This window comes from Recurvomyces mirabilis (genome assembly GCF_035927965.1).
Source record: "Recurvomyces mirabilis strain CCFEE 5264 chromosome Unknown scaffold_6, whole genome shotgun sequence".
Taxonomy (NCBI): Eukaryota; Fungi; Ascomycota; class Dothideomycetes; order Mycosphaerellales; family Teratosphaeriaceae; genus Recurvomyces; species Recurvomyces mirabilis.
Window position 1 is genome coordinate 609,421 of NW_027041940.1, and position 15,209 is coordinate 624,629.

At 50.7% G+C, this 15,209-nt stretch overlaps 7 protein-coding genes across 7 annotated transcripts; 1 reads left to right on the forward strand and 6 right to left on the reverse strand.

Moving 5' to 3' along the window:
• Nucleotides 1-1,240: 1,240 nt before the first annotated feature.
• Nucleotides 1,241-2,221, reverse strand: TIM8_1 (Mitochondrial import inner membrane translocase subunit tim8; the record flags this gene model as incomplete). The annotated part of the gene is made up of 1 exon (XM_064835721.1): nucleotides 1,241-2,221. One exon carries the CDS (start codon nucleotides 2,219-2,221, stop codon nucleotides 1,241-1,243), a length of 981 nt encoding a protein of 326 aa, XP_064696771.1.
• A 310-nt stretch (nucleotides 2,222-2,531) lies between these two features.
• On the reverse strand, nucleotides 2,532-2,816 carry LTS14_003017 (uncharacterized protein; the record flags this gene model as incomplete). The annotated part of the gene is made up of 1 exon (XM_064835722.1): nucleotides 2,532-2,816. The coding sequence occupies one exon, from the start codon at nucleotides 2,814-2,816 to the stop codon at nucleotides 2,532-2,534; it is 285 nt and encodes a 94-aa protein (XP_064696772.1).
• Nucleotides 2,817-2,903: 87 nt separating this feature from the next.
• LTS14_003018 (uncharacterized protein) lies at nucleotides 2,904-3,401 on the reverse strand (the record flags this gene model as incomplete). The annotated part of the gene is made up of 1 exon (XM_064835723.1): nucleotides 2,904-3,401. The coding sequence occupies one exon, from the start codon at nucleotides 3,399-3,401 to the stop codon at nucleotides 2,904-2,906; it is 498 nt and encodes a 165-aa protein (XP_064696773.1).
• Nucleotides 3,402-3,731: 330 nt separating this feature from the next.
• LTS14_003019 (uncharacterized protein) lies at nucleotides 3,732-4,553 on the reverse strand (the record flags this gene model as incomplete). The annotated part of the gene is made up of 2 exons (XM_064835724.1): nucleotides 3,732-4,437; nucleotides 4,492-4,553. The coding sequence occupies 2 exons, from the start codon at nucleotides 4,551-4,553 to the stop codon at nucleotides 3,732-3,734; spliced, it is 768 nt and encodes a 255-aa protein (XP_064696774.1).
• Nucleotides 4,554-4,954: 401 nt separating this feature from the next.
• Nucleotides 4,955-7,597, reverse strand: LTS14_003020 (uncharacterized protein; the record flags this gene model as incomplete). Its single annotated transcript, XM_064835725.1, has 2 exons — nucleotides 4,955-6,582; nucleotides 6,646-7,597. The coding sequence occupies 2 exons, from the start codon at nucleotides 7,595-7,597 to the stop codon at nucleotides 4,955-4,957; spliced, it is 2,580 nt and encodes an 859-aa protein (XP_064696775.1).
• A 958-nt stretch (nucleotides 7,598-8,555) lies between these two features.
• On the reverse strand, nucleotides 8,556-9,992 carry LTS14_003021 (uncharacterized protein; the record flags this gene model as incomplete). Its single annotated transcript, XM_064835726.1, has 2 exons — nucleotides 8,556-8,635; nucleotides 8,687-9,992. 2 exons carry the CDS (start codon nucleotides 9,990-9,992, stop codon nucleotides 8,556-8,558), a joined length of 1,386 nt encoding a protein of 461 aa, XP_064696776.1.
• A 1,639-nt stretch (nucleotides 9,993-11,631) lies between these two features.
• On the forward strand, nucleotides 11,632-13,321 carry GAL1 (galactokinase; the record flags this gene model as incomplete). Its single annotated transcript, XM_064835727.1, has 2 exons — nucleotides 11,632-11,796; nucleotides 11,912-13,321. 2 exons carry the CDS (start codon nucleotides 11,632-11,634, stop codon nucleotides 13,319-13,321), a joined length of 1,575 nt encoding a protein of 524 aa, XP_064696777.1.
• Between the last annotated feature and the right edge of the window lie 1,888 nt (nucleotides 13,322-15,209).

Below are 15,209 nucleotides of genomic sequence, written 5' to 3' on the forward strand. Positions count from 1 at the left end.
CGCAAAGAGCGGCAAGTCTGCTCGCTGTGGAGCATATAATTCGATTATGGTTCGAACAGTGGTGACGGGATTGTCATCGTGACGTTGCATGTTGCGGCTCAACGGCAGGGCGCTAGCTCCACGCTCTCCAGATTGCTTCGGTCCATATTTACGCCTCCGATGCATAGTCGAAAATAGCATAGTCACACGACGTGTTGCAGGCTTGTGGCAGCTATTGATTCTTTCGGGCCAGGTCTATCATGTGAAGCCTTTTGAATCGATTACGGCAATCTCACAGATAGAGATCTAACGCAAGTCCACACATGGAAGCCATCTCATCGTTCCTGTCACCAAGACATGCATAGTGTTGTGCCAAGCCTCTCAAGCTCCGAACCCAAATCGAGGAGATGCCGTCTGTCCAACATGACTCGCCCGCTCACTCGCTCGCTCCTGTTCTACGTTTCTCGCTTCAGACACCCTCTATGACCTGCACGGCGCAACTCGCATTCTTGGCCTCGCACACCTAACATATCTGTCTTGTCTTCAATCGATATCCATCGATGGCCAGCGTTGTACAGCCGTACTGCATTTTCTAGCTGCTGATGCTTCCGCTGCCGTGATCCCGATTACGAAACTTAAAGCATGTCGCTGCGAGTAATTTTACATGGCGGCACGGCTATCGAAGCCTATTGACCTGGACATTACTGCTATTGCGGAAGACTGCGGTATGTCACTTGACGCGCAATCGAGCACTCAGTGGCCAATGTGGTACTGCAATCATAACCAACGACCAACATATGGATAGGACGAAAGTGACTTGTCCCGCGGCGCCCAAGATGACGTGCCACTTGTCGCTACCAGCTTCAAACGCTGTAATAACAGGGTTATCGGCCAGCACCACAGACTTTGTTCGGGTGTCAAAGTATGTCACCAGAAGTATGATCAATTATCAAGACTGAAGTGTAACTCGTCCGTTGCAACATGGAGTCATGCATTTCATGTGTTAGAATGGGGACTGAGCGTAAACGCAAGCACCCATGCCCCTCACAGCAACAACGCTTGTTATTAAGATCAGATTGGCAAATCTGCCTGAGGCAGGACCAAGATTCTAGGAAATACTCGCAGACTGCTTTCTACCATCGCTGATATCGTGGTAGTAGTTCCCCCAAAAGCCTTCCCGAGGCCAACACGGCTTAGCTTGCATCCTGAGGGAAAGTGTTTGTCCTCGGACGAGATCCAGACTGCACGTGTCCCAGAGGACTCAATGCTGGCCTCCCACCGGCTCAAGCTCGAACAGGAGTGCTTTATCCGTAAAGTCATTCGGCTTGTACACTTTCACGCGCTTCACGGTCATCATGCCGAGCTGGACCTTATGTTGTGCAAGGAAGAACGCCACGCCCGCTCCTGACGCCGTCCCAAGAATGGCCTTGCCACTGTCCGATTTCATATCGACCCAGGTGCCTTGATTGAACGGCTGCCTGTCGATGTCGGCATCAGGCGAGTCAGCGAGAGGTCGTAAGGCTTCAAGGATTACCTGTTCGGTGTCCCAATTCACAACGTCGTCCCGCGCTATGCCAACGAGCTTCTTCATCTTCTCTGGATCATGCTTGCAGAACTGCTGCCATTGCAGGAAGACCACATCTGACCAATGGCTTAGTGGTGTGATCTGGTTGCTGGATACCGGATTGGCTTGCTTTGGTCCATTGTGACCAGGCGAATAGTTGTTCGTCGCAAAGATCATTTTCGAGTTGAACAAATTCGTGTACTCTCCCTGCGAGGCACCATACTCATGATCACCAACTCGAACAGCTCTATCGTTGGTGCATACTACCTCGACGTTGTCGTCTGGATCCTTGCTGAGCGAATACGCCTCAAAGATCTGCTCGTTCGACCCAGCCATGAACCACCTAGCTGTCTCTTGGTAATCGAACTTCCTGCTCTGCGACGTCCACCCATACTTCTCCAGGTCTGCGTACTGCACCCAATGGCTTGGTTGAACGTAACCGGCAGGCTTCTCTAGCTGGTCCAGGAGATACTCGCCTTTTCGCACAAGCTTATCATACACATTCCGGTCGATGCCTCTGGTCAGAAGCCTACCACTAGTGGTGTTGTCCCTCGTATGGCTCTCATCATATGTTGGTTGTCGCCGAGTGACAGCATTGTTGGATAACTCATGCCCTGTGACTGTGGTGATAACCAGAGCCAGAATGGCTGCGAAAGAAGACAACATTTGGATCCGCATGGTACTGAAACTTGTTTGTTCGGTTTTGATCGTTGTACAGTGCTAATAAGCCGTGATACTGTGTTAACCTGTACGTAGTAGCAGCACGCTTCGAACAAGCACACGTACAACACTTCAACAGGAAACATGTGTGTTTCATCGATACGCTGTTCAGCATATGCTTGGAACACAAGCCATCATATCCAGAGGATCCTGACTATCTGCATTATCTAATAAACGCATAGCACGAGCTGGCAGCATAACATCTCTCTCCAGTCTCTTCTGCCGGAAGACCAAGTCCTGTGGGCCGTCATGACATTGTCTTCCAACATCATTCTTCCATGCCCAGGTACCTCATCTGCGCCTTGTCCGGTCCGTCCCCGAAATCAAACAGGAGAGCGTAGCCACCTTTCGGGATCTCCGGTGTATACACCGTGACCCCTTTTATCGTCTTGTCTCCAAGCTGACTCTTGTGCGTTGCAAGTAACTGTCCCACACCCTGACCATTCGGAGTTCCCAAAAGAGCCGCACCTTCATCACTGTTCATGCCAAACCATGCCCCTTCGTCGAAGAGCTCGAGGTCTTTCTCTTCGAAAGTAGGGGAACGGCTACGCATGGCTCTTTTGATGGTATCCTGCGTCTCCAAGTTGGTTATCTTGTGTCGAACGACGCCCTTGAGCATCCGCATTTGGTTCACATCACCCTAAAGCTGTTGCTGATACTGGAGGAACACTACATCGGACCAGTACTTCAATGGTGTGAGGTCTTCTTTGGGTAGCGGAGTGTCGTCGTATCCCGGTTGACAGAAGCCTGGGCGATAGTTGTATGTGGCGATGATAAGCCCCGGGTTGTAGATGTTGCCGAACTCACCACCTGTCTTAGGGCGATATCTGCCATCGACATGGACTGCGCGATCGTTGGCGAAAGATACCCTACGGTTGTCTCTGGGGTCTTTGGATAGATCGTACTTGTCGAAAATCTGCTTCATTGATTCCGGCATGAACCTCGCATGAAGGTCGTCGTTGTCGTACCTGAGGGCATGATCATCAACAAGTCTCCAGCCATACTTCTTAAGATCGCCGTATCCGACAAAACGACTCTGTTCAACAACGCTCATTGGCGAGTTCAGGTTTCTGAGAAGCTGCTGACCGTGCTTGAGATGATCATCCCAGTGTCGTCGAGGTCGTGATGTTGTAGCCATGGGTGTGTCGAGATCTGGTGGTAGAAGAGAGAGCACAATTGACTGTACCGTGTCCGTACGCTGTATTGCAATATATCATCCTTCTTACTTGTCCGCGGATCTTAGACATCTGTTGTCAATTGCTTGCTGCTCGATTGAAGTCCCAAGTAGAACAATGCCGATGCAGGAACATACACATACTGCAGCATGTTGCTTTGTGGCTTTAAGGAACGTTAGCAAGTCTGCAATGAACGGTCAAGCAATCAATCTCGGTACGAAGTGAGATCCACGAGGTACGCAGGAGACTAGTCCTTGCTCAAGTGCATGTCAGAAGTGTCTAGAACGTATTTCCTACTTCAAGCCACCAGAGACGAGAATACTTTGCCCAGTCATGTAACCCGTTCGACAGAGCATGGTAACGACCCCAGCGCATTCTTCTGTCCTCCCGCTCCTGCCAACCGGAATACCTTTTGGGTCTCCAGGAGTGCCAATTAGGTCTTCTTCCGTTGGAATCATGCCGGTACCAGTGATCATAGCTGGCGCAACATCGTTGAAGGTGATACCAGATTTGCCCATCTTGTTCGCCAGATTCTTGCTCAAGCCTTGAACGCCTGCTTTGGATGCAGAGTAGTGACAGCCGTTGATCGATGTACCTCCCGCGGCGATGGATGAAATGTATATGACTCGCCCCCAGTGCTGTCCGAGCATATGCGGGACTGCTAATTTCGTGATAATGAAACTCGATCGGAGGTTGACATTGATCGTGTAGTCCCATTCTTCCAGACTAATATCCAGTATATTTGATACTCGCTTGCCATAGCCAGCGTTAACCACCAGGATATCGGGATGCTGACCATGGTCGTGCTTGACTTCGTCGAACAGGCGTTGAAGGTCGGCTTCCTTTGCAACATCACATTGGTGGCTGGAGAGTTTCAGATCTGAGTGCTTTGAGCCTAATTCATCGATCACACTATCTAGCGAGCCTTTGTTGGTGCTGTATGTGAGTGCTAGGCGTGCGCTGTTGGCTGCAAGATCTCGTGCACATGCCGCACCTATTCTGTGCTATAATGAGCAAGTCACATAATATCTGGAAGTATTGTATTGGTCGTACCCTCCAGAAGCACCCGTGATAAGTGCAAGTCTACCTTGAATCTTGTTGTCCACTGCACTCATGCTCGCTGAGTGTGCACGTCTTGCAAGTGGACGCAAGAATGCACTGGCTTTCCTGGCAGTGAAGACAACCTTACTCAGATCTGCTGCATTCGATAACTGATAAGGCAGCGACGACGTACAACGCGTTGCCGAGCACAAAGTGTACATCAGCATCCAGAGCCTGGACAGAACATGTACGATTATGGCAAGTTGTTGTTCCGAAAAGCAAATGGTAGCCGAAAACCCACACCTCGGCTGATAAGCTTTGTGCGTCAACTTTTAAGACCACCGCAACAGTGGCATTGCATGACAGACATGTACGAACCTCTTCCCAACGACTGCTAACTGTGGCCAGACGTGAGACAAATCTCGATACAAGGGTCACATCTACTTTGTACAATCTATGACCGAGACGATACACTTCATTCGATATCATGTCCTTTTAAAGCATCCTCATTCTTGTCAGCGCCGCTTGCAGTGTCAATCAATGCTTCGCCCTCCTTCGCCTTGCCATCCAATGCCTTACCCACTCCTTCTACATCCTTACTGATCTGTTTTGACCACAGCGCAACGTACTTGCCATTCTGCCTGAAAAGTTCCTCATGGCTTCCAGACTCAATGATCTTGCCATCATTGATGACCAGAATCAGATCCGCATGCTGGATCGTTGAAAGACGGTGAGCGATGATAAAGGTAGTCCGTCCGGCCGCAAGGCGCTTGAATGCATTCTGGATCAGTGCCTCTGTCTCAGCATCGATCATGCTCGTTGCCTCATCCAGTAGCACAATCTTCGGCTGCTTGAGTATAGCGCGTGCTATCGACACACGTTGCAGCTCTCCACCCGACAGCTTGACGCCGCGCTCACCGACTGTGGATTTGTATTTGTCTGGGAATGTCTCGATCTTGTCATGGATGGCAGCCGCTTTGCAAGCTTCCACGACGTCTTCCTCGGTTGCGTCGAGGCGAGCGTACTTAATGTTCTCCATCAGAGACACATTAAACAAGGCCGGATCTTGTGGTACCATGCCGAAGGAGTCCCGTAGACTGTCCAGATCCACATGACGTATGTCCTGCCCATCGATCCGGATGCCGCCTTCACCAACATCGTAGTAGCGATAGAGAAGCTTGATTATCGTGCTCTTGCCGCCTCCAGTCTCTCCAACCAGAGCCACAGTCTGCCCAGGCTTGACTTTGAAGCTCACATCTTTCAACGTCTGCCTACGCGGATCGTATGCAAAGTCCACATGGTCAAATTCGACCTCGCCCTCCTCAATAACGATAGCTGGGGCTGATGCATCACTTATGACAGATGGCTTTGTGAGCATCAATTGTAGCAGGCGTTCCGAGTCCGTAAGCATCTGCGATACCCTCCTCACTGACCATGAGACTTGAGCCAGTGGGCCTTCGATCGATCTCCAGTACATTGTGAGAGTGACGAAATTGCCGACTCGTGCTCGACCTTGAGCCACTCTCACCACGGCGAGTGAGAATGCTGCCAATCGTCCGACGAGCATGACCAAAGATTGCAAACTGCTGCCAGTATAGTATGCAATGTAGTAGGTCCACTCAGCGGCATTGAACTCATCCAGACTCTTGCTATATCTCTCACATTCGTACGTGCTTCGGTTGAAGTGCGACACCGTTTGCCAGTTGTTGATTGCTTCGTTCTGAACTTTACTTTCGTTGCGCCAGGCATTGTTGAATCGTCTACGTTGCTTGATACTCCAGGAAGTCGTCTTAGCACCAATCCAGATGTAGGCAATCCCAATAATTACCAGTATCATGGTCATGTAGACGTCGAACAGAGTGTAGACGTACACAAAGCCGATGATCAGATCGATGAACATGGGCCCAACCTCGAAGAAGATGAATTCGAGTAGACCTGTTAGATGCTGCCCTTGCTCGATGGCCCGAATGAGCTCGCCAGAGTTCTTGTCATTGTGGAAGTCCATAGACAAGTGCATGACGTGCGAAAATGCCGAAGAGCCGATACTTTTGTAGGAGAATTGTTGAACAGGGATCTCGGCGAGTGACTTGATGAGCGATAGTCCTGCAGGCGAGCTCAAAGTGTAGTACAATATCCATAGTCCTACAGCTCGCCACGGTATCATACCTGTACCATATGTATCTGCGAGCTCGTCCGTGATTATCCCCAGCTGGCGTGGAACGAGGACGTTGAGGAAGCGCTGAGCAATAAGGACTAGGACGACTGTAGCCAAGCAAGATTGAACGAGCCTGTTTCGAGACGGCCACAGCATAGGTATAAATATTTTGAAGTCCGAGAGGTAATTGAGCCAGTTACCAGAGTCTTCAAGACGCTTCTTTTGCTGAGCTTTGACTTCCTTATCCCGTTCAGGCTCCTCGCTGTCACTGTCAATATCATCGTCGTCCTCGCTCGCGACCTTTGTGGACGAGGCATCGCTATCGGTCGACGAGGTCGAGCCGTAAACTGGTTTTGTGGCTTGTCCGTTGGTCTCATTCGCCCCACTCGCGAGCAAAGGCTCAGTCTCTGCATCGGGCTTGGCAGATTTGTTTCGCTCCTGTAGCACAAATATCCAGCCTAGAATGCTAAGCACAAGTAACAGCACCACGCGGATAAGCTGCATTCCGAAATCGAGTTTACCGTGTTTGTTAGGCCTCTTGTTTAGTGCTTGTAGCGCGGTGCAAGCCAACTCCGCCAAAAACCCGAGCGTCCAGGCACCAGTGTACAGATACCAGAGTGGCTTCTTATTCTCCCACAGTCCAACAAGCAGCGAACTATAGATGAGAAGATCAACCGTGATATAGACGACCACATCTTGGGACGCTGAAAAGCTTCTCTTGGTGGAAGCTTGAACGATGTAGATAATGCCCTGCGCAGACACAGAGGCTGCGACGGCGCCGAGCAAGCTGATGGCAATATATCGTCTCGTCGCAGCTCCAGATTGTGTTCTCTGTTGATGAAGCAGGCATGCCGCGATCACTTTCGCCACAAGGAAGTAGCAGATTGGTAAGAGTGGAGCAACATAGTGTAGTGCTTGTAGTGCAGAAGCCTCGCGTGTTGTTGCCATCTTGTCGATAGGCATATTCATGAGATGGTCTACTTGTCGTGACTTGAATTTGGCCGGTCCCAAATCCCAGACCAGACCATATGCTTTATGAAAGTCTCCGAGCTGTTAGACGGCCAATCAGTCGTGCTAGGTGGCGAGCTGTACGTGTGAGTACAGCTATGCCATCACGTGGTACACTCTTAATGCAAGTATAGCAGACGAGTACTGTGAGTCAAGCACAGGTACATCGACCGGTCAAGGGAATATTGGCTGAGGTTTCTGTGGACCGGTTGGTCTAGCCAGCCAAGTAAGCAAACAGACTTTTCGCGGTCACTCGCGGTGGCCTTATGAAGATTTGTGTGATGTACTGCACTTCGCTGCCACGCCTCTACCGCGCAGCTCCGTGGACGATGGCGTTGTATGCTGCAGATGCGAGGGAGGCGGTGTGCTTGCAGTAACCTCGCGAAATGCACGGCCACAGATTTCTTTCAGCTGGCGCAGAAGTGCCGGCCCCAGCTGTTGCAAGTTTCAGGCCACGCCGCTTGAACGCTGTCACCGGTGACGAAAGTGTACCTGCATGAGCTGTCACGATAGGGCTGCAGCACATAGTCAGCTTCGACGATGTATCATTATGAGCCCAAAGCGTGGCTAAGAAGGTGATGCAGAGGCAGCAGCTAAAGTGCTTGCGGTTTTGCGTGTTTTGATTGGTTGTGAGTCATAGTCTGTGCGCCGCGCCTCCAGTCTTCACCTCATCCGTACGATCTACCCCCACTCCCTGACCGAAGCTGACCACAACGCCTTTACGCTAGATGCAAGATGCAAACAGTTGAAATAAACTACGAAGGTAGTCGTTTTGTAATAAAAACCGACGAACTTTTGTGTATTTAGTTGCATACTTCCGGACTGCATAGCCAGTGTGGAATACCCGCCCTAATGCTCTTCCTGAGGCAATCGTGCCACCATGTATACGCTACGCTACGCAGACGACAATCCCCTATCCTGGACTTGTCGACCTGGAACCATAAGCGGAGTCGATGCGGACTGGAGAGAAGTAGTCGTCTCCGACCACGCGACCTGTGTCGATGTCAGTACTCGTAGAGCGCTTTACTCCCCGAATACACTCACCAAGAACCGGCTCTCGATACAATGTGCCTTCATCCATGGCATTCCGTAGTAGCGGAACCACTTCCTCGTTTTCAGCACGAACGACCTCCAGCGCCTCCAAGCTCTGCGATCCCCATGTTGTGTTTGTGAGGGTGAGCAGAGCATAGAGGTTCAAGAAGCCATGTATATAGCTGAAGAGAATGCCAGCTGGAATCCAAAGCATATCCTGTGGATTTCGACAGAAATGCGGGATCATCTTCACATTCTTCGTGAAGACGATCCAGACAACGAGAGCAATTGTGGCCCACTGTTGACAGCATGTGCCTAAGGTGGCACCGAGGACGAGGCCAAGTAATAATCCATCGACAAGAAGTGCTGGAGTCTGGAACTGACAGATATAGATAACATAGCATCCCCACCAGAACTTCGACGATCGCCAGTATCTCTCATTCTCCATGACGATGAAGTTCCCCCGCCAGTGGGCACGAGCCCAGCGAAGACATTGCGAGATATACTTCGGGTTATCCTCCAAAGTCGTCTCGATCACAGACCGAGGATCCGATTGAATGGTGATGGACCAGCCATGCGAATAGACATACCTTGTGAGGCATTTGTCATCGTCTGTGTTCAGAGGATGGCCTCGCCAATGATCGTTTAGAAAACAGTGAAAGAACTCATCACTCTTCAGGATTGCTGTAAGGTATGCAGAAGTGCGACCAGACAGAGTCGAGATCGATCCATCAATGGCATTGGTCGCGATGTTATTCCAGACTCGACGCTCAAGGTAAGAAATTCCAAGGAAGTTCCAGAAGTTGATGAATGTACCAGGATTGCGGCGGACTCGCTGACGAGTGCCACCAGCACCAGTACGAGGATCTTCGAAAATGGCAAGCAAGTAATCGAGGTATCGAGCTGGCCAGAAGACATCATCATCAGCGAAGACGACTATCTTGGTGTTGACCTGCTTCAAAGCCTTGATCATTTGTCGTCGCTTATTGAGTTTCTCGACTCCGAGCACACGTACTCGATTGTACGCCTTCAGCGAGCAGATTTGTTGGACGAGGCTGATATTGGCTACAGCTGTGACCACCAGAATCGATGCCGGAGAACAGGCGCTGATGCAGCGTAGACAATGCGTCAACTCCGTCTCGGACTTGAAAGTTGTTGGCACTATCACAGTGACGTCCTTGGCAGTGTACGTCGGTTTGACCTTGACTGGCTTTGGTCGATAGAATATAAAGGTGAAGATGCTGGCGACAGTCCGCATATATCTGAGCAGCGACATAACAATCCACAGAGTGAAGAGCAACATGTTCATGACCTGCATGGCTGCTGTTGTGCTGCTTAAGTTTCCGAAAATCTTTTGAGAACGGGAGTCCTGGCCAATTTATTATAGCAAGTGCCTACCTGCGTTCTGTTGGATACGAAGAGTGTACCGGAAGACCGGAAGACTCGTGGTTGCTGGATGCTGCAAAGGATCGTGTCTGGTCAAAGGAGCGACTCGCAGGATTGAACATAAGTCGAATCAGTCTTGTAAAGGCGCGGCCTGCCGCTTACACAAACGCATTCATCGCTACGGATGTGTTTCGAAGCCTGGCATTCACAATGGAGGGTGTTGTATCGTGTCTCGGTATATACTGAGTATGTGAATGTGCGAGTTAACAAAGCAATTGTGTTGAATGGCGAAGGTGTCACCGGAACGTGGTTCGGGCCCTTCACAACGCGGTGGTCACTTGTGAAGTGACGTTGGCGTATTTGCAACCTAGGAGTCTCTCTGTGTAGAATCTTATAAGTACTGATCGTTCTCCCTGCAGGTCAGTGATCGAATGAAAACATCTTTAAAAGGAAAAGTCGCTTTCTGCAGCTCTTGAGACATGCAGCTGGGTCCCAGTCAAAAGCATACTATCAAGAACAAAACGGACTTACAGGCCAAGCATCAGGTCAGTATGTGCACCTACCAATACTCCATCTGCCCGGCTTGCGGCAAAAATATACCCTTCGCAAGCCTCTGCAGCATCTGTCCTAGCTTCTCATCCCGGTATGGCTGTCGAGGCTACACCTCCTTTGCTGTCCCTCGCATCAACGACACAGCCTGTCAATCTTGCCTCGCACCACCGCCCGCACCACAGCCGATGTCTCCCGACCACACATACACAGACATTCAAGGCACTACCTGGAGCTTTGAGCGCGTTGCTGACGATGATGAACCAGATGCGAAGCAGGGTTCGTGGCAAAAAGGGTGAAGGCTGTTCGAGCATGCAAGACAAAGAAAGTCTCCTCTCGCTGATGACAGCAATCTCGATGAAACGAGAATATCCCTAGAAGCAGTCGAGTCAATCACAGCCGGTGGGCTTCAGAATCGTCTGTCGTCTTTGGCCCAACCCAGAGGAGGAGAAACTTCACATCGCTACCTTGTTGACCGAGAGACTTTGGTCTCGCCATGACCGCAGCAATAGCAACACAAGATCACAAATCACTACAATCCTACCTCCACCAGATTGACCCATTTCCATGTGCGTGCTTCTGCGCCGATGCGAAATATTGACATGTGGCCCCGAACTGTTATGTCTGCGTTGAGGAGTACAGTACTCGACGCCAACACCAGCTTTTCCATCGCTGTCGTTGCTCAATGCCGCCATACACACTTCTCACCGGAAATGCATTGTCGTAATACACCTGAAGGACGCTCGATGAGCATGCTTCGATTGACGTTCCTCAGCAATTCACCGGCACTGCTCCTCCACATGCCGTCTTCACGGTCACTGACATCTCCTTCGAGCATGACCCCTCCACCCAATGCCCCGCCCTCCACATGCATATGAACAATGTTGTCTGGAATACATTTTCCGTTTATACCACGCGACCTCTTGCTTGAAACGTGCACCTTCAGACCAACTACGACAACCTTTCACAATTATCCACCATACTTAGTAATATCTGCTATAAGACCTAGACTCGAGCCAAGAATGGAAGTGCCTACGGCCAAGTCGTTGAAGGAGATATACTCAGAAGATGCACTCGAGAGCCAAACACAACGATGGAACAACCTGATCAGCAAGTTCAAGGAGGAGTATGGCAAGCTACCAGACTTCGTATCAAGAAGTCCTGGCAGAGTCAACATCATTGGCGAGGTATGTATCATGGATTTGTCAACGACGATCAACGAGTCGGCAAGGCACTATAGCAAAAGTGCTGTTACCTGACATTTCAACGTGTGAGGCTGTTTGGCTGACTTTCGTGTCATAGCATATCGATTATTGTCTGTATGAAGTCTTACCAATGGCTATCACAGCCGATGTCTTACTCGCAGTCTCTGTCCACTCTCAAGAACCTGGTCCAAGCACAATACGACTGATCAATGTTCATCCACAAAAGTTCGAGAGCAGAGAATTTGACATTCCGGATACGGGCGACGTACACATCGATCCGTCGACCCTCGAATGGACGAACTACTTCAAGTCCGGTCTGTCTGGCGCTACTGATCTGTTACGAAAGAAAGGCAACGACTTCAAGCAAAGCGTTGGGATGGACATACTAGCTGATGGTACAGTACCATCCGGTGGCGGTCTGTCGAGCAGTGCCGCCTTTGTCTGCTCAAGCGGGCTAGCAGTCATGAAGGCGAACGGCGTCGACAAAGTCGACAAGAAGGAGCTAGTCGAGGTCGCCATCGTCTCGGAGCGAGCTGTCGGTGTCAACTCTGGAGGGATGGACCAATCTGCATCTGTTTTCCCGGTCCAAGGTTCTGCGTTATACGTCTCCTTCGTACCTGAGCTCTCAGCTACGAACATTGCTTTCCCTCGGATGAAGTCGCCTCTAGTATTCGTTATTGCACAATCGTTCGTGGCGGCCGACAAACACGTGACGGCACCAATGTGCTATAACCTGCGAGTTGTGGAAGTCACACTGGCTGCACTGGTACTAGCGAGAGCATTCGGACTCAAGGAGCTGCCAGCGGATGCTGGACCACTAGGGGTCAGCTTACGAGGCTTCCACGATGCGTACTACCAAGAAAAGCATGGCGTAAAGAACAATCACGGAGTATCAAAGGAGGAGTTCCAGAAGCAATTACAAGACCTGGTTGAGAAGGTCGACCAGTACCTACCACAAGAAGAAGGCTACACTCGAGAACAGCTGTCCGAGATCCTCGGCATGAGCATACCAGACCTGGAGAGCAAGTATATGAAGAAGTTTCCGATCAGAGCGGAAAGATTCATGATAAGACAGCGAGCACTCCACGTCTTCAGCGAAGCACTACGAGTACTCAAGTTCAATGAGCTACTGGCATCACCACCACCGAAATCAGATGCAGAAAACACGGAGCTGCTCAAGGCTCTCGGCCAGCTCATGAACGAGACACAAGATTCATGCCGAGATGTCTTCGACAACAGCTGTCCGGAGCTAGACGAGCTGTGCCAGATAGCCCGGTCCGCCGGCTCGTGTGGTAGCAGGTTGACGGGCGCGGGATGGGGTGGCTGCAGTGTACATTTGGTGCCCGAAGATAAGGTCGAGGCTGTGAAGCAGAAGTGGATCGAGAAGTACTATAAGCAGAAGTTCCCAGATATTACTGAGGAGAAGCTCAAGGAGGCGATTGTTGTCAGCAGACCAGGAAGTGGGAGCTGTGTCTACGAGGTGGCTGGGAAGGAGAGTGTGCAGTGATTGGCCATGGAATGCGGACATATCTTGGCTTAATGATGGCACGTCTGGCACCTCGTCCTGTGTGCATCAGCATGGGTATAGCGCAGACTAGCATGCCCATCCTTCAAATGCACACAGCGCTACCGTCTCGATAACTTTTGGAGGAATACGAGCAAACGCTCTGTTTCAGCTTTTCATTCTACCAGTCGAGCTGCATTCGACATCTTCGACGTCGTGATGATTACCGAGTAGCCCATGAAGGTTGATTAGCGATAATCCATTCGCCGGTATATCCTCACAAGTACCAGCCCAAACAACCAGCCTTGGAGCGCACATGCAGACTCCCTCGACGCTAGACGCTGAAGTGCCGTCACCCATTCAACGACTTCCAGGCTGATTATTGGGGATGACGGAGACAGGACCAAAACGTCATTGCAATTGGCTTCATTGCGCGTGATGCAGCAATAACCAGCTGATGGGCAGCATCACCATCGATGGGCGGCACGGCGGCATCATAAGTGATCGCATATGACAGTGTGGTCGTAATTTATAGCGCGTGCAACGTTGACTGAGGCGTTGAGCTGTACAGTGGCATAGTGACGTTGAAGATTTAACGATGCAGAGGCTGCTGTGCAATTTTAGACATGTGCATCGTACCTTCCAGATCTGTCCCGCGTGCAGGGTGGCGGACCGTGCCATGTCACAAACGTGCTTCGCCCTCTGCTCAAGTCTTTTGCGCCTTGGCCCTCATCCTCGGTTATTATGGTACACTCCATGTGCTTCGCAAACATCTGAAGCGGGTATCTAGAATCCACGCAATGGTAAGCACCCTAGCACTGCTTTCTCCATATCATGATCTGACACAACCTCGCTACCACAGGCCTTACAGCACTGCCGCCAGTTGGAGCTGCCAGTAGAGCTCCAACTCCAGATCTACGAGCTTGCCGTTCTTGAAGACCACACCATCAACATCACTTGCCCCCAGGGGTCACTACCCATTCCAGAGCTTTCGGAGACTCTACAAATGGACGGCCATACATCAAGCGATGAGAAATGCATGCACCCTTCGCATCTCCGACGAACACATCCAGCCTTGGCTGCAACATGCCGATACTTGCGAGAGTTTATCCTTCCGATATATTACTCCCACAATAGATTCGCAATCCACAACACCTCCACCCGTGGTGAGGAGCGATTTCAGACGAAATGGCTCAAATCGCTTGACATCGGGTTAGCGCCAAGCTTCAAGAATTTGTACTTTCGTGTTGTGGAAGTTGGTGAGGCCAAGAGACTGTTCGGGTTGTACCGGACGCGCATCGGCGCAGAGTACGTGCTCTTGCTATATGGTGCCCTTTTGGAAGACGTTCCTCATGACTCATGTCTTTGGAAACTCAGCTTCCAGGGTCATCCAAGACTGGCTGATGCAGAGGGCCGGGAATGATGCAGGCGAAGGTTGCTCGGTGGATCTGGATGGACCAATGACGATAGTGAAGGTGCTCCAAAGCTGCACCGTGAATGCGCACAAAGGCAGCCTGAAAATTCGCAGTGCCGCACATATTGCACACCGGTCTGATATGCACTCCAGACACAACGCAACCCAGACGAAGCCTTGTCCGGAGTGCAAGCCCCCTCATCCCCCATTACCAGCCCGATACCTCGCCTGCGCATCAACAAGCAAATTCTGTCTCTTCTCATCCATATGCACTTTCCTCTGCTCGTAATAGTAGTACGTAATAAAAGGTATAGCGATCAAGGACCCCACAGTCGTGAAAAACCATAATGTATCATTGACTCTCTTAATCGGCTTTGCAGAAGGCGTACCGATGGCGTTAGGGTTCACAGACTGGATGGGCGTTTGTACGCTGGTTTGACCGTGGAGTGATGTAGTTGTGGTGGTGACTGCTGGGAC